The sequence below is a fragment of the Aricia agestis genome, chromosome 9 (genome assembly GCF_905147365.1).
Source record: "Aricia agestis chromosome 9, ilAriAges1.1, whole genome shotgun sequence".
Taxonomy (NCBI): Eukaryota; Metazoa; Arthropoda; class Insecta; order Lepidoptera; family Lycaenidae; genus Aricia; species Aricia agestis.
Genome location: NC_056414.1, coordinates 7,242,789 through 7,261,578, shown reverse-complemented (window position 1 = coordinate 7,261,578; position 18,790 = coordinate 7,242,789). Strand labels below are relative to the sequence as shown.

The 18,790-nt window shown below is 36.0% G+C and overlaps 1 protein-coding gene across 1 annotated transcript in view; it reads right to left on the bottom strand.

The window, feature by feature from the left end:
* Window positions 1–18,790, bottom strand: part of LOC121730579 (carbonic anhydrase 2) — a 32,941-nt gene that overhangs the window by 5,964 nt on the left and 8,187 nt on the right. The window contains exons 2-3 of the mRNA XM_042119687.1: window positions 4,018–4,209; window positions 113–330 (exon numbers count right to left, since the gene is read on the bottom strand). Of these exons, the coding sequence (XP_041975621.1) occupies window positions 113–330; window positions 4,018–4,209 (410 nt within the window). The remainder of the gene's footprint in view (window positions 1–112; window positions 331–4,017; window positions 4,210–18,790) is intronic.

Here is an 18,790-nt window from a genome sequence, read left to right as displayed (position 1 = left end):
ATGCGTAAGTCCATAGATTCCCAAAACACTCAACCATTTTCACATCCGTATAGATGAAAATGCCCAGTCGTCTATCTATCCATAAGCTGGTCTATTCAATGAATATATTTACCGTCAGTAAAACGCCAAGCACAGCTAATCCATCAGGCTGTCCCGCCGCCTCTCCGAAGCTGTGGTACTTGGTGGTGTTCCAGTGTACTAAATGCAGCTCTCCGGAGTATGCCTTGCCGTCGACAGTGTGTTCAGAGCCCTCCCCGTCCCTCGCCCCCCAGTGGCAATGCCACTGCTGTAGCTTGTATACGTCGTTGCCAAGTGGACCGCCGCGGAGTTCTGAAACGTTATTAAGCGGAAGTTAGAGATTTTTCATTGATTATATATTGATGAATAAGATAACGAACTTCGTTCCAATAACATAATTTTACGATTTAAATCATTCATTTAAAGGCCCTTCTTACAAGTAACACCTGTAGCTCTAGCATGGCCACCAGTAGAAATGCGAATGTATGGACAAACTGTGGACATAAACTTAAGGTGCCGTTCCAATCTTTACCGCGGCTAATCGTATCCGACAAAAATTCAATTAAAATGCCACTTTTTGACAGACTATAGTATATGTCTTAAAGTAGGATATTATTTGAATTTTTAGGACTATAGTCTGTCATAAAGTGGCATTTTAATTGAATTTTTCTAAACGAAAAAAGATCGTAACGGCACCTTAAGTTTATCTCCACAGTTTGTCTAAACTTTCGCATTTCTACTGGTGGCCATGCTAGAGCTACAGACGTAAACAGAAGTTTCTGTGCTCACTTGTCTGTCCGTGTCAATGCCTAATAATTGTATCACTTCATCGTAGCCTTGTCTACTATTTATTACGGGTGTCCCTTATAACGGATGTGGTCCATCCATCTAGTAGTTTTTCATTTGAAAGCAGACGTGGTTCGACAGTGTCGCTACATAAAATTCATCAACATCATCTCTCATTTACGATGAACTAGGCTACCTTGTAAATTTTACGTTTGGAATGATTTTTGGGGTAGTTCGAAGCGGCAGCGGACTGACACACTTAAATCTATTTCATCTCCTGATGCGCTTAAGTGACAGGAAATAAAAATGACTAACTCAAGTCATGCAATTCCGGCGTTTATCTTTACGGAAGTGTTAGCAGTTAGCACCTTGATATCGTCTTATCGAACAAATCAAAATGTCAGCTCATAACATACATTTAATACACGATAGAGAAGCCTAACATATTATATCCGACATGACATAGCGAGATTAATACTTGTGTATGCTAAGTGAAAGAGAAAATTAATCTGATCTCTGTGCAATTATGTAAGTGAAGTGTGTTCACATGGTAGAGAATCAACGAACTAGAGTTGAAAGATAATGAGAATGATGTTCAGTGATTTAAAAGATAATAAAGCCCATAGTTGGTTGTACAGGATATTTGAATACTATAATATCTAGCCTACCGTTTTTCTATCAGTCCACTGACCTCTATAATACACTGGACAGGTTATGCCGTACAAAATGACACCTATTTCTTATGCCGATTCGAAGCGCCGCGGTGAGCGTACTGTGAACTAATTACATAGAAAATTACAACCGCCATTTGCAAAATAGTAGTTCCAAGTACACTCACTACTGCTTTCACATAGCAATCAGCGCCAATATGGCGACTTTCAAATAGGAACATTTTATTGATAGCGATCGCCTGTCCAGTGTATTATAGAGGTCAGTGTATCAGTCCCATCATAAATGAGTTCATTAGTAGTTCAATGAGTTTTTGAGGATGGTAATGATAATAATTATTGTGATCATCAAAAACACATAGAACTATCGCGAATTTAATGTTAAGTATATAATAATTTATTCCTGTTATAATATGCTTTCTCTTTCCACTTTCATACGAAGAACGACAGAAATTACAAATAACAAGTAATAATAATTGGTCGCAGTTAAGCTGTTAAGCATTAGTGTCCTAACCCACAATTCTTTATGTTGTTAAATTTTGAATGCAGTCTTGTTCTAAAGCATCTAAATAACATAATTGCATTCATAACTCAATAAATATTTTTTGTGGGTTAGTACACGAATGCTTAAAGAGTCCAATTATGATTTACCAATTTATTTAAACCCAGACTGCCGCGTGCAGTCCTTATAGTTTTTACAGTAATAGTGACTTCGATAATGAAGCAATCTCACAGTCTGCAAAAAATGTTCAATATTAACTACACTTTACCGAAAGTTCTAGAGTCTGAATGACCTACAGATGTGGGGTCATAGACATCGTACAATACGGTCTGTAGTCTAACGGTTACATGAGGTACATCCTTACAAGGTACAACTCGATTTTACTCGAACAGATGGGAACTAAATAAATGAAGACGTCATATTTTCTAATAATCTCAAAGATATCAAAACTAGTACTAAGTTAATGTATATATGTATGTTATTAACTTAAATTTAGAAACATTTATTCCGTTTTCTCATACAAAGTTCCTGTATTTTTTGGATATAGACTGTCTGTTTCACAAAGTGAAACATTATGTTTTCATTTCCAGATATAACAGGTACCTAGTTACTTTTTACCTGTTAGACTCTACTATATTATCTACGTACAGATTAACAATACATATATAATTATTATCATATTTAAGTACCTACAGTTCATCGCCACTTTAAGGCGAGGATAAACCCCAATTTGTTATTCCGTGACTCCCGGTTTACCTAGTTCCAATATAATAACGAAGTGTTAAAAAATATGAGATATAAAACACAATATTCAAAATACCTTAAACCATAAACATTTTAATAAAACGTAATACTTTGGCTGTAATTAATTTACAAACTCACCTCCGAAAAAACTCTATTTCATCGAAATATAAGTATTAACTAGGATAATTATTCATTTTATTTGAATAAATTGTTAGTAAATGTATATTAAAATTTCTTTAACCGAACAATTTTGTTTCTTAATATTTATTTCCAAAGATATTTAAAAAAAACATGAAAAATAGAGAAGATCCGCCCTTGTTGTTACAATTTTATGCTAAACTAAAATGAATCTTATTGCGATGCGTATACGCTTGGTCTTTGGTTGTGTGCAAGGTTATCGTTTTTGATTGAGATTGATCCCCGCCTTAAGATTAAATACATAAGTACAATAAAGATAGTGAAAACTACACACAAAAAATTAATTACCAAAAGTAATGTTTTTAAATATTTTGTTAGAGGAATCTCTAGTTAGTTTTATATAAACGAATAGGTTTTTAAGAAGTCAAAGTACCTATATCCGCCATTTTATAGGTACAATTATTTAATGAAATGACTAAGATCGTCACCCCAAACCACCCTGTTAATGGCAAATTGCAAATGCCGAGGGTGTGAGTCACATTCACACGTCGGCACTCGAAATTAATGATGTGTATCGCAAATTGACACGTCCACTTAACGAAATTCTGTCTCCACGTACATTGTTTCAAGCAAATGGTTAATTTCGTTTGTTTCTCAATCGCCTTGTAAGTTTTAAGTGACGAATAACCTATTCGGTACTTTTGCTGTTTCATAGTTCATACTTTATATCGAGTGACAGAGACAAACTTCCAGATAGGCTATTGCCACTCTTAGGGCCTGTTTCACCCCTTTCTGATAAAGTGTCGAATAGGCTATTCATAACTTTTTTGACAGATCCTCCATACTTGATCTGTCAAGTGGATAGCCTTTTCGTCATTTATCAGGAAGTGGTGAAACAGGCCCTTAGCAGACACTTTATATTACCTAATACCTTTCGTAGCATACAAAATAAGATACTTATTATAATAGACATGTCATATTGTGTCTGTTCTAAAGCTTACAAAATAAATTTTAAAGGCACGTCAACTAGAATCTTTAGATTACACTTAAACACAATTAGTGCCAAAAATCGTGGTGATTTTATTCCTGCCTATGTAACAGTTGCTACCAGCCATTGAACTTATTTATCTTATTGAAGTTATGTTGGAACTTGGAGTATACCTGAATTATAGCCATTTTCATCGACTCTCCAGCAGTACCCCGGGTTGACGACGGAGCGGGGGTGGTTGACGGAGTACTGCCACTCCAGCGGCGGCGCGCACCCGCGGTTGCAGGCGCGCGTCGTGTCGATGTCCACCGGGCTCTGCCGCGCGCCTCGGGCTTCCGGGAACTTCTCGATCCATGTTGATGGGCCTAGAAAGTAAAAGGAGATTGTTAATAATATGAGAGAAGAAGAGAAAATGGAGGCTTCTAAGTTTTGATGTTAAAATCTGGCCGTAGAAACGCTGGTCAAAGAAGTAGAGAAACTAAACAGTAAATATCGAGAAATTGTATGTTTCCATAAAGCAACATTGTATATTATTATTTTTCTTTAACAGCTCTAGCTAACTCTATGCTACGACCTACGGTAATTGTTTGTGAGAAACTAATCTATCGAAAATCTAACTTCATACAAAACATTGTAGTAGGTTTCCCAAAAAAACATTAAGGCCGTCCCCCGAGCAAACGACCTTGGCGTTAACGAGATCGCACCAAAAACCCTATTTTTTTTACTTATCTTACTTCAAAATTGACCTAAAAACAATTTAAAACGGGGAATATGTAGTTTATGATATTGTCGATCTATTGGCGTGTGTTTCAAATAAAAGTAATTTGTAAATTACTAAGGAGATGCTGCATGTATGCTTGAATTTTAATAAATTGGCTTTACTTTGGAAGCTGATATCATGAGTATAATAAACGAAAATAGAAAATTTAAAACGTGGAAAGGAATGTTAAGATACTGAAGATTATTGCTGTATTTTTGTTATAACTCTGTAGCTTTCAAATTATGAGTTTATAAGGCTCTAAATACGGTAAATTACGGATTCTACGTGGCTTCGATTCTAAGGCTACGTGTGTTTTAGCTTTATATTAAGTGTCGTTGTTAACTTATTTTAGACAATGTTAATAGTAGCTTATTAATAAATAAAAATATTTATCAAACGTTATCAATATTGTTACACTATAACACACCGAAATAAACTAGATGCCTCATTCTAAGAAAACTCTAGGAAGCAAGTGCAAAAGTGCAAGTGCATGGGCGTACCGAGGGGGGGGCAAGGGGGGGCAAGTGCAAGTGCAAAGTTAATTTCTGCGTATTGTAAGAATGCTCGTTCGTATTCAAGTGCACATAGAGTTCGGCCCACATGTTCCAAGTTCAAACGTTCGAAGGTCGACAGCCGACACTCCCTCTTCCCAAATAAGACAATAACATTCATTCTTTATTGTTTCTGGATATACACTGCTGAATATATGGCCAATGAAGCGAATTCTCTGTATTGGTACTTGTACTAAGTGCTTAATATGTATTCTGTGGTATTGGATGATAATATAAGATGCGTAACTCTACGTTACACTATAATTTATATTTGCAAGTACATGACATACCTATGCTTCGTATCATTTATAAATTATAAGTTAAAAATTAATATTAAACTTAAAAATATGTTTTTAATTTTAATAAGTACTAATTTTTTTTTCATACAGCGGGTTATGAAATAAACCAGTTCAATTTATTTAAATGTCTCTATCAATATGTATTCCAATGAGCTTGAAGTTGCAGCGATTTTATAAGTACACGGATAAGCAGCTCTCAAACCAGTTTTATTTGGAACACTTAACTCATATGGTCTTAAATACAAGATCCATACGAGTCATATTCGATTGTGTGCCCTCTGTGAAAGTCAATCTCGAGAACTTATCTTAAATACGAATCTACGCAAAAATTAAATAATATTAATTTCTGCGACAGATGTACACAAAATTATGCAAAAATATGTTGACTTTTTAAGTGGCATATTATGTGTTTATTGCTTCGCGACTTTGGCGATAATAAAAATCCTTTCTACCTCAAAAAATTAAAACGAATCGAAATCTCTTATCGATTCGTTTAATGTGCTTAGCTTATTCATTTTTCTACCTATCTTCTAACGAAAATGTAGTAAAAAGTAAGATAATGTTATCAAATAGTGATTAAAATATTGACAAACATGAATGGCACGAGTTAAAGTAGATACATAATAAGATATAGTATGAAAATAGCATATAATAAGATAAGTAACGTGACATCAATGTTGTATATTGTAGAAGACTGACAATGTCCTATTACCTAACACAATAAATGCCACATAATATGTTATTATTGCCTGAATTCAATTGTTTCTTTTAAAGTGACAAGAGCATTCTAAAGTTGAATACGCAATAATATAATTTATTTTAGTATTGCTTCGGCCTGGGCTACATATTATTATTAATTTACTAGATGTCCCGCGCGGCTTCGCCCGCGTAAATTAGAAATTTTACAGAATCCGTAGGTACATTTTCCCATAAAAATATTTCCCCCGTTTTTTCCACATTTTCCTGAGTTTCTTCTGTCGTATTAGTCTTAGAGTAATAATATAATATAACCTTCTCGATAAATGATGAGTCTTACTCGATAAATGATCTATCTAACACTGAGATAAGTTTTTAAATCGGACCTGTAGTTTCTGAGATTGACGCGTTCAAGCAAACATACTCTTCAGGTTTATAATATTAGGTAGATATAGATTTTTTTTAATTATCGCTTGACAAACTCGAGTCTCGATCTAAAAGACTATGATATGGTAGTGATGATGATGATGATGATGATGAAGAATGTAATTTGCATAGTAGCATATGCTTTCTGTTCTTAAAACAACGCCGAAACTCCCAAACTTGTATCTATAAAGAATCAGGAATTCTCTCAGCACCTTCCGAACCACAGTATACCAGGTATATCTCGGTGCAAAATCTTACTTGTTGGTAGCATATGCTTAGAATACTTCTCACGAAACCGAAGTCACCATATGTTTCCCTATAAGTTTTGAGGAGTTCCCTCGATTACTTATGGATCCTTCATCAGATCATCACTTTTCTGAATATAATACCAAATTGGGATGATACCCTATATACCAAAAGAAAAATTTTGAAAATCGGTTAACCAACGGCGGAGTAATCGTTGAATATAAGAAAACGAACATAACACCTCCCCCATTTTGAAAGTCGGTTAAAATTGTAGCCTATGTGTTATTTATTTAATATTTTAATCAGCACATGAATTGAATAACAAAATTTTTTTCAAATTAATCGTAGCACCATCTGTCAGGACAAACTAAAATTGAAATAGAATAATATTGAATGCGATGATAGCGCCGTCCGCCGGATCTAATGTAAAACATTCCAAAATCAACAACTCCTTATAAATAAGAAATTAATTGAAAAAACATTTTCCAGTAGACCAAACTGTAAATCTAAACCATTCTCGAATCTCCACGAACACACACAAAAAATTTCATCAAAATTGGCCAAGATAAGATAAATCCGTTCAGCCGTTCTCGAGTTTTAGCGAGACTAACGAACAGCAATTGATTTTTATATATATAGATTTATCTTTCGATTTCTATATAGTCTTATTAAAAAAATAATCGGACAGAGTAACAACTTAAGTTAGCTAAAATAAAAAAATAATCGGACAGAGTAACAACTGAAGTTAGCTAAAATTGTGTTTATTTATGTACTATGTATTTTGAGACTATGCAATTTTGTCGCGTTCGCGATTCACTTTCACTTTTGTTGAGTTTCAGAACGCGATATTAGGTCCTCCAACGCGCACGCGAATTTGAACTTTATGCAGCGGTAATAAATTACAAATTGACTCTCCATTTTATTTAGAAAACGTTTGTATGGGAAATAGAAAAATGCTGTTTTGAGGATTTTCCCGGCAATTATTCGAATTTTTCTCACCTTTAAAACCTTCCCTAGACCTCCACGAATAATTCTAGACCAAGATAAGATAAATCCGTTCAGCCGTTCTCGAGTTTTAGCGAGACTAACGAACAGCAATTGATTTTTATATATATAGATTATCAAGAGGATCATAATTAGTGTATAAAATTGGTATTTATACTTCACCAGTTTGAGATTTGACTCATGAAAAAATATTTACTCATCCTACCCGTACCTAATAATTTTGAAAAGAATCAGGTTCTCACATTTTTTACAAATATTAGCTCATATTAGTGAGTGACATACATTCATTATGTACACCTAGAGTATGTTTAGTGTAACCGTCATACTGTATAAACAATGTCACAGCTTCCGCCCATCACATTTTGACTGTTTGTTAGTAAAATAATCACAGAATCAAGATAAAACACCACCATAAAACAGTTGTTTTTTTCAAACATACTATCAAAGAAACAAATTAACAGATAATATGTAGAGCAGGAACCTTATTCTGGAAGCTCGAATAAATTCGATTAACGAAACTGATCCGATGTTGATGTGTTTAGTACTCCCGAACAAACTCGAATTGTAGTTGAAATCCCGTTAGATCGTGTGAGAAGTTCTCGATTCTGATAAACTGCGAATATAGCTGCACGATCGTGATCGTAGGTGTCAGGACTCCGGAGCGTCCAAAGCTATATGCGATGATCACACCTACCAAGTAAAGAAGCGAGACATTGAACTCAGTCAAGCACTCGGTATGTTTATTATGAATGTGCTCGGCCGAGGTTACTGTCTCGCCACTCTACTAGGAAGGCGCAGGCCCATAGAGATCGAGTTGTTAATTCTCGTAAAAGCGTCGGTAGATAATATTTCTGAATAAAAAATTAAACGTTTTCAGAATTATTGAGGTACAATACTATAAAATATGCAAAACTCAATAACTTCTATTTAATCAGTTTAAATAGAATTCTTTGGCAAAACTATATCTAAGGTATAGTATAAGGGGTATGAGATGACTCTGTATTTGGGTATATTCGTTTATCACGCGGGAACTGTACTTTTCCCGGGACTGAAAGTATCTCCACGGTTTTCACGTTCACGGTTTGAGCGTGAAGAGGTACCAGACAGACAGACAGACAGACAGGCACACTTTCGCATTTAAAATATTAGTATGAACACAGAATACATATTAGTTTAACAAGTATGAATAGTTTTTCCCCTTTAGATTTAGGTCGGTATTGAATCGGATTATCAGTCTACACCTACGTCTACACACTGAGTGTTAATGCTATGGCCGTGATAAACTGAAACGTTTTCCTGTAGGAAACAGGACGCATTCGGTAATCGCTTATCGACGTAAGTGTAGTTACTACATTTGCAATAATAAATTACATTATGATAGTTTATAATAAATCCATATTAACTTAGAAATATAACTGCCGCTATCAGAGATGAATAATAATAATTTTTACATAAGCCCCATACATTATTTATTTCCTTTGGATTCTTGGAAATCTATTGTTATTCTATTGTGTCCCGCTCACCGGTGAGCTTATGGGGCTTGATGGGATTAATTCAAGTTTAATCATCATTGATTATCTCTGAGTACGGCTGTAACAATGATTAAAAGAAAGGTCTTAAACAATACAAGCATCGCGCCTAACCTACTCATTATAAAACTTCTAATTACCATGTTCAAAGTGCAAAGGTTCAAAGAACTTAAAACAATACATAATACATAATTATATTATGTTTAGTGGTTATTTTTATCTGACAGTTCACTTCTGCAATCTATTGACATAAAGGTTGGCAACGCAACTGTATGTCCTCTGGTGCGATATGCATGTGTCAATAAGCGACAGTAGGTATATTATATTTTGTTCAAAGATAGTTTATGTGTTGGTTCTTGAATCTTTTATCATCCACTAAAGCCTGCTAATATTGCTAAAGCTATCCCCAACCCGCGGCCCGCCGCCGCCGCCGGGACTTTTTTGTGGCCCGCGTCTGCCCGCGTGATGTTAAACCATTTTGAAATTCACGCCCACCGGCAAAATAGTGTAGTTGTCGTGAAAGCCGTGAATTTTTTTTCACGTTTAAAATCGTTAATTTTGAAGAAACGTTATTTTTTAACCCTAAAAATTTTTGTTGCAGCCCGAGACACCAAGACCAAATCATGTTTGTGGCCCGCATGAAAAAAAATTTGGGGACTAGATGAATTGGTAAGCTTAATCGTAATTAATAAACCTTACTTGGACTTCCACGATTAAGTATTTAAAGATTATTTGAAGACTACAATTTGCCAAATCTAACCGTTCCCGAATGGTGAAAGAATTTTTAAAATAGGTCTAGTACTTTTTGAGCCTATTTATTACAATTAAACAAACAAACAAACAAACAAACAAAGTTTACCTCTTTATAATATTAAGTATAGATAAATCTATAGATTGTATATAGATTGTATAAAAAATTATCTCTAAAGTAATCGTTGATGAATAAGTAACAAAAACTGTAAGCTGGTATCTGCTTAAGTTTTTAAGTAAGTTCAATCGTTTTATTTTGCAGGTTTGCATAGCAAATTTGATAATAATGGTGTAATTTAAGTAATGACAGGTTTTAAGTTCAAATCGCCGTTTAACAATTTAAATTAAATCCCCGCTGAATAGTTAAATTGTTTTTGTCAGCTACCAAAACTGAATAAAATATGACGTTTCATTTAGTAGAGTAACTTGTAAAAATAATATTACTTATTTAACAATTTTATGTACTGTTTCTCTTTTTTAACTTAGTAAAAAACAATTATAATATACTATGGAACTGCGATGCAATAGTTTTTATGATTAGCATTGCAAATACTAACATACTTTTTCTAATCGTAAAATGATAGCGATTGGTTTCTAATTACTTCTACATATCTTAGTTGTTCTCCATAATTATGTATGAAAGAAATAACATGATCAGTTTAGAGAATCTACCTAAATCTTTGCATGTTAGGAACCAAGGGCGTCGCCAGCCGATGGCGCAGGGGGGGGGGGGGGGGGGGGGGCAAGTTGACGTTGGCTAAGGTTCAGAAACCTTCCCCAATTGTTTGGTGCACACATGGATTGAGCAAGGATGTTTTGGGTCAGAAAAACCTCCTGGTGCCACTTCCACCACCGGAAACCCCCTATTTAGGAGAAATTTACATTTGAAATTTTCGTAATGTTGTTCGATAAGGTCATCTGTTTTCTGGTGTTTATGTGTTACTTACTTACTAGGGAGTGCCTCCGTACCTACGGAAGCGGGGTGCCAAAGGCCGGGTTCGGGGGACACAGCCCCCCGCCAAAACAAAAAGAAACACAATCCAAAAAGTCCAAAAGTTGGTGAGGTTAGGTTAGTTAGATCACAACACAGAGGGAGCCGAGCGCAGCGAGCGTGCTGCGGAAACAGCCGGCGACCGTCATCAAATAAAAGGGGGGCTCGGGGGGCGCAAAACAAAAACAAACACAATCCAGAAAGTCTAAAAGTAGGTTAGGTTAGAACTGTGCTGCGGCAGCAGCGGGCGACCGCCGGCGACCGTCACAAACACGCCTCAGAATTTCAAAGGTGAGTAGCTCCAAAACTGGGGTTTCTCAGTGTGGATCTGGTACGGGGGAGGGGTGTTTACCCCTCCTCCCCACTCCCCCCTCACCTCCGCTCCCCATCAATCTTAGGGTAGGTTTCCTAACCTTTAGCACTTTGGCTAATATTCTGCGACAGTAAAGGGTCCAATGTGTAAAGCTACACGAGCACGAGCTCTTGACTATGCAATAAAAAACTTGTAAATAAGTTACACTAACATTTATGAGAAAAACAGAATAAAAAGGAGTTTGTATTTGAATAAGTGTACAGCGTATTTTTTTAATTACCAAAATTTAATATTATAGTGGTCGTTGTTTGCATTAAATTTGGCAATTTTTTTTAGAATCTCTAGGGGGGGCAGCTGCCCCTCCCTGCCCCCCCTTGGCGACGCCCTTGTTAGGAACCAATACCGAAATTCAGTAGAGTTAATTAAAACATTTTGCATTTAAAGTTTCACAGCCATTTTATTTTACAATCGGGGTCACCTGACCTTGCCGCATGACCAGCTTGTAATTTGTCGTTAAATAGATCGTGGTCGTCGTCGTCGAATTAATGATATAGCTTAATTATCGATGAGTTTTTTTTTTATGAAATAAGGGTGGCAAACGAGCAAACGGGTCACCTGATGGAAAGCAACTTCCGTCGCCCATGGACACTCGCAGCATCAGAAGAGCTGCAGGTGCGTTGCCGGCCTTTAAGAGGGAATAGGGTAGGGAGTTTTTCGATACATAGTAACAAAAGTCCTCGTAGCAATAGAAAGGTAGAGTTCACGAGTTCTCTACTCTACTAACTTTAAAATAAAAAGTTTTTAGGGATTGTACAGATATTAACATTTAAAACACATCCAAATTCGGTGGGGTAGGTGATCTTTGTATTGGATTTCAAAATATTGGATATCGAAGTACTTACTACTAAAAAATATTCTGTCGGATAACTTTCACCATTCCTTGTTTAAAAATTTTTTTTTTATAATTCTTTAACGTTTTTGAACATATAATAAAAATCTTATGTGTATGTATAGTATAAAGTATATATTTCCCTTGTCTGGTACCTGTAACACAAGTCCTTCAGGTAGTTACCACGGGGCCAGACAGACGTGCGTCCATAGATATTATTATTATTATTATATTTCATGGATGTCTTGCAGTATACAATCCTATTGTTATTATAAAGTTCATTAGTTATCTGCGAAACACCGAGTCACATATTTGGCAAGCGTGCAATCGTGACTCCACAAAAGCCGATCTTTATACTTTCCTGTCGCGAAGCATATAATTAACTTCCAGAGACCAGAACAGTTATAAATAGCTTGTCGATAAAGTTTTTTTTGTACTATAAAGAATCGCCATGTTATGGAAGACAGAAGGACCATTTGGAGCCTGTCTTAAATATTTTTTTAAGTTTTTAGTTCTTTTGATGGTATTACCCACACTTAAATATAGTTAATTACCGAACTTAATAAACTGTTTTTATTAAGTTTGATTTCTAATACGTATATTTTCGATGACAAAAACAATCCTTTTCATGCCTCTAAAAACTGTTAGGCTTATGCTTACGTAATACATGTTCGATATTATTATATCCTAAAATATTATTTTAGTGTGGAAAATTGATGAAAGCTTCTGTCAACTATAAGCCTATAAATTGATCAATGGATCTCTCAGGGCGGATGCGATGCTCATCAATCACTCAAAATAATATTTGATCAACGTAAACCAATTGACGCCAGACGAAAATAATTATATATTTTAGTACCTAGCCCTTATAGAATTTATGATTCTCTAGATAACGCCCTCAACTCCGTTGCGCCAAAACTCGTTTATCGCGCGGGAACCGTACATTTTTTCGGAACAAAAAGGTATCCTATGTCCTTTCCCGGGACTCAAAAAATCTCTATGCCAAATTTCAGCAAAATCGGTTCGGCAGTTTGGGCGTGAACAGGTAACAGACAGACAGACAGACACATTTTCGCATTTATAATATTAGTATGGATTATCATAACTATCATTGTTTATTTATATTCTTTTGTATTATTTTTAAATTCAGATACAATAATAATCATGCCTGCTGCAATTAGAATTTCAACTTTTTCAGCGGTCAAAGTTTGAAGGTAGCGCACGTTGTCAAGTGGAAACAACCGCTAAATTGATTAAGACCAAATTAATTGCGTAAATTCTACAAGACAAATGTTAGTTTCTTCAGTAAAAAAACTCCAGCGACAAGAAAATTTCGGCGCGGTTATATAGAGATGAAAACTGAAAGTTTATCAGTAAGTACTGTTATAACTTTTAAGTTTGTTTAAAATATTTTTCAGTGTTTCTCCTTAAAATTATTTTTGTTTTGACATGGTTTACACAAGTCATTGACCTGGATTTGGATGAAGGAAATCCGAAGTAGTAAGATTACAAATACGCTATTTCTGTTCTGGACTATTTCGAGAGGATATTCAGCAGATGGAGACTAGTTTATCCTAAATAAATATTCACCTGATTTAGTAGGTAAAAAAATGTAAATACAGACTGATAAATTTTACCCCTTGCTCTAAACTAAAAGTTTCGAATATATGGCGGCGAAACGAACTTCTGTCGCCCTAGTTCCACCCTTTATAATGTTATATTTATCATACTCCAAGCATTTTTTAGCAATTTATATACGTCTACCTGTTTAGTTTTGACCGTGTTTATTTAATGTAGTTTAATAAAGTTATTTTTATTATTTACTATTTTATCATAAGATGATACACAATAGTCCATTAAATCTTTATTGAATGCAAATGAGACCTCATTAAACGTTGCACTTAGATGGTGAACGAAAAGAAAATACGACTTTTTATTATTATTTATTAGGCCATGTATTTCTCAGACTATACAAGTTTTAAGATTTAATCATCTGATTGTAGTTGCACTCGGCTAAACGAGTCCAAAACCTTGCAAAAATTGTTTCTATGTTTTTAACCACGTTTACACTGAAAAGTGTCAGTCAAAAAGTATACAGTACTAATTGTACTACGTAAATAAAAAAAAGTTTATCTTCGCAATTAATCAATTGTTGATTACATCTAACTGTGTTATCAATTATTACTTCTATTCGATAGCAGCAATTATTCAATGTAATCCTACGTAAGTCGCTCTAACCCTGACACTCGCCAGTTCCTCGCAACGTTCACCAGTTGACAAACGGAGGCAAAAAAGTTAGACAAATGACGTTTTGACTTTACTACCGTTTTATAATATTATGTTTACTGTGCTATGGCCTATGACTATTGCAATTTGCATTGAATAGATAGAGCAAACAAGATTATGTTAGCAGTTTTTTATATAGAAGTATGGGGCAAACGAGAAAACGGGTCACGGGTCACCTGATGGAAAGCAACTACCGTCGTCCATGGACACTCGCATCATCAGAAGAGTTGCAAGTGCATTGCCAGCGTTTACTTCAAATAAAGGGTTTGAAACAAATGAAATCGACACAATTCTCGAAACGGACCTTTTAATATAATTTCTGTTTTTATTACTTCTAAGTAAAAATCAGGATCACACGAATGACTTATATCATGGAGAGTTAGTTAGGTAACATCACCATGTTCCGCCTCAGTTGATAAAGAGAAACAGTCCTCTGTAATCTCCTGTCAACATATACCTGCACGAAATACCATATTATTGAACGAGAAATTTCATCAGAGTTGCCAGATTTTTTTTGTGCCAAGTCGTGATTTTGGAACTTTTTCAGTCAAAAGCGTGACAAAGTAAAAAAAAAAGGTATAAAATAAAAAGTTTTTTTGAATTTTTATCTTTTTATTTGCGTTAAAATAACGTTTACGTGACATTATATAGCAAAAGTAGCCAAAGAAAGTCCACCCCTTTACCTCCCACACTCTCATCTTCATTACGCTTCTTTCCTTCTCAGCACGCTGCATGTAATATGTTCGGACTTTCCCCGAAAAGCGGGAATGTGCCTGTTCCGCGCGGGACGTTTAATTTTGATGAAAAAATCGGGACATCCCGCCAAAATTGGGGCGCCTGGCAACGCTGAATTTCATCCATACTAATATGATAATTGCGAATGTCTGTTACCTGTACACCGATTTTGCTGGGTATAGAGATACTTTGAGTCCCGGAAAAGGACATGGGACAGTTTTCACCACAGAAAAATGGACAGCTCTTACGCGATAAACGAATTTTGGCGCAATGGAGCTGCGTGCGTCATCTAGTAAGTTATAGCTTATAAAGTACGTAGCTGTTAGATCTACCAAAATTCTATGACCTATTCTATGACCATTGACCAATCTAAATGATAATCAACTTAAAGTACGCCTAGGTGATTGTTGTGTGTTTCACGGAAATCATCAACCAAACAATCAAGCTTATTTTTTAGTCAGTTACTCTTCCATAGTATGGTATTTCGATGACTGCGCGTAATCTCTGTCTGGTTAGTGGTTAGGCAGCGTAATCAGCTGTTCGCATGTTTGATACTAGCACTACTCGAGCACGTGGTCGAGTTGACTGTACGGGAGAGGAAACATGTGCATAGATACTTCTGTAATTATTTCGCGATAGTGAAACATCTGCTCATAAGTCATAATACTACCGAATTATGACGAAGACGCACCTTATTTCCCTGGTTGTGCTATATTTAACCTAGTTGTGCTATAGTTATACCTTAATATAAGTAAACTACTTTTATATATACAATACATTGTGAATTTGCAATCACTACAAAGAGCTTACTTCTGCTTCCTTTTTTTTTGATGCGCAGGGGAAACCCATCATGGGTGCCCCGGGTTGGGTATGTGCCTCAGTTAGCTGAAGCACCCCGGGGGTATGTGGGACTCTTACCCACTAAAACCACCTGCGGTTTGCCTTCAGCCGTATACGGAGGAATGTCCTGGATCTGTCTAACACAGGACTTCCTCCACGACCGGCCGGCCTACCTTCAAAGGGACCGGACTTCCACCAAAGTAAGGGAATGCTCTGGCAAACTGAAGCGTTCCCCTCAGCGCCGGGACTAGCTAAGCCGGGCAGATTCCCATCCTTGCCCGGAGCCTGAGCGGTGAGTAACTGTGTAAGGCGTTACTTCTGCTTCCTTCCCAATGACTTCTATTCTTTGCCAACGGACTTTGTAATGCATTATACAAAGTAAGACTTGGATAAAAGACACCACAGCTTTTTAATTGCCACGATATAATTAAAAATAGTATTATTTTTAATTTGGAATGGCACAGCTGACGTGTGATGTAGTAGGGCACAATTGGCGATTCAATTCTTTGTGCACATCAATAGGTTATTGAGGCAATTGATACGACCTGCTATGGCATACATTTTCCACACCTAAATATGAGTTAAAATGTGTAATTTTTCGAGGGTTTTAAAATTTTTGGGTATTGAATAGCTTAATATAGCCGCCCTCTACGCTTCCATCATCACCAACATAGATAGGCCGTTAAATTGTAGAAAACATTAAATATGAGTACGTCATCAATAATAAACAGTACTTACTAATAATTCTGTGAGTGTAAGAGAACTATACTATTTTTCAAAGGTCGTACCTCTGAAGTCGGCTAAACTGACATTGATAACCGATAAAGTTAGCGACTAACCGCCTGACCTTACCGGCTATTGCCAATGTCTAATTAAATTGATCATAAAATGTTTTATGTTATCGAACAAAAAAGTATCTAAATTAGTATGTCAATGCTATTAAAGGTTCGCGCCAAAAAAGATAAAATTACTAATTTATTCATGCAAAATAAAACGATTGGAACGTTAGCCAATCAAAGGCTTATGTCAAAACCCCCAAAAATCAGGCAGAAGTTATAACTTATAGGTCTACCAGGATCTGATGGCAAATTTTGATGGCAGATTTTCAAAAAATATTCTGGATCATTGGATAAATTTTTACATTTTCCACACAGAATCAGCCGCTTTAAAGAAAAAAGGTATCAAATGTTTTATTCTAATTACCCCGGTATTGCTAGAGTCAAATTTTTTCTCACTTTTTGCCATCAGATACTGGTAGACCTATAGCTAATTTGCTAAGTTGTAATGTTACTTAATTTAGTTATATAAACGTAGATGTATAAATTAGGTTTTACTAAACATTGTTAGTTAATATCGCGTAACTTTCTCTTTGTGAAATTTGCATCGGCGAATGTGGTTTTTTGTCCGTGTGGTACAGACTAGTCATTTGACTACGCTTATGGTCGGTTAACCTTATTCCAATGCAGTAATCCAATCCAGTGCTAGATTGTATCACTAGATGACGTGGTAGAGCCATGCTTCGGCACATTCGTGCCGGCTCGACCGGAGAAATACCTCGGGCTCACAGAAAACCGGCGTGGCTTCGCCGAGAGAGTGAGTTTACCGGAGGCCCAATCCCCTACCCTATTCCCTTCCCTACCCTCCCATATTCCCTTCCCTCCCCTATTTCCTTTCCTTGCCTGCCCTACCCTCCCCTATTACCCTATTCCCTCTTAAAAGGCCGTCAACGCACCTGCAGCTCTTCTGATGCTGCGAGTGTCCATGGGCGACGGAAGTTGCTTTCCATCAGGTGACTCGTTTGCTCGTTTGCCACCTTATTTCATAAAAAAAAAAATAGATTGGAATAATTTGAACCTGCTATTAAGCTACAATATCGCTCAATTCAATCTAATATATAAAATTCTCGTGTCACGGTGTGCGTCGTTGAACTCCTCTGAATGGCTCGACACCTCTTTCAATGTGTTCTGTGTTTATATTGATAAGTGCATTTGTTGAATAAATAACAGTAAATTATTACAATTCGAGACTGATGGCGACCATTGTTTGTGCGACGGGATAGCGATGGACGTTACCATGGTGACATACTTATTTAGTCACTTCAATAAAATAATATGGCCGAAATACTTTATATGGCAGAACAACGTTTGCTGGAACAGCTAGTAAGAAGTATAAAATGCTGAGCTCCTAGCGTTTTTTGTGAGGAGTTCTTTTTATAGAATAGTTATTAAAGTTATTTCAAATCAAATCAAATGTCTTTATTGCCAGAATGTTGTACATATACAGTATACGTACAACATTCAGATATATATCTGGCATTCTGGCATATAAGGAATATAAGTAAATCATATTCCTTAATTAAACCTTAGTGCACGCTGACCAAAATATAAAGGCAGTTAAAAAACAAATCCTATCAAAAGACTTAATAATCCGGAGATTATTTTTTTAGAATCTACATTATCGAGAACTCTACAGTCAGATATAGATGCAGGTACGGTAGACCGTACCTGCATCTATACTTATAATATTATTCATGCGAAACTGTGTCTGTCTGTTACCTCTTAACGCCTAAACCGCTGAACCGATTTTGCTAAAATTTGGTATGAAGATACTTTGAGTCCCGGGAAAGGAAA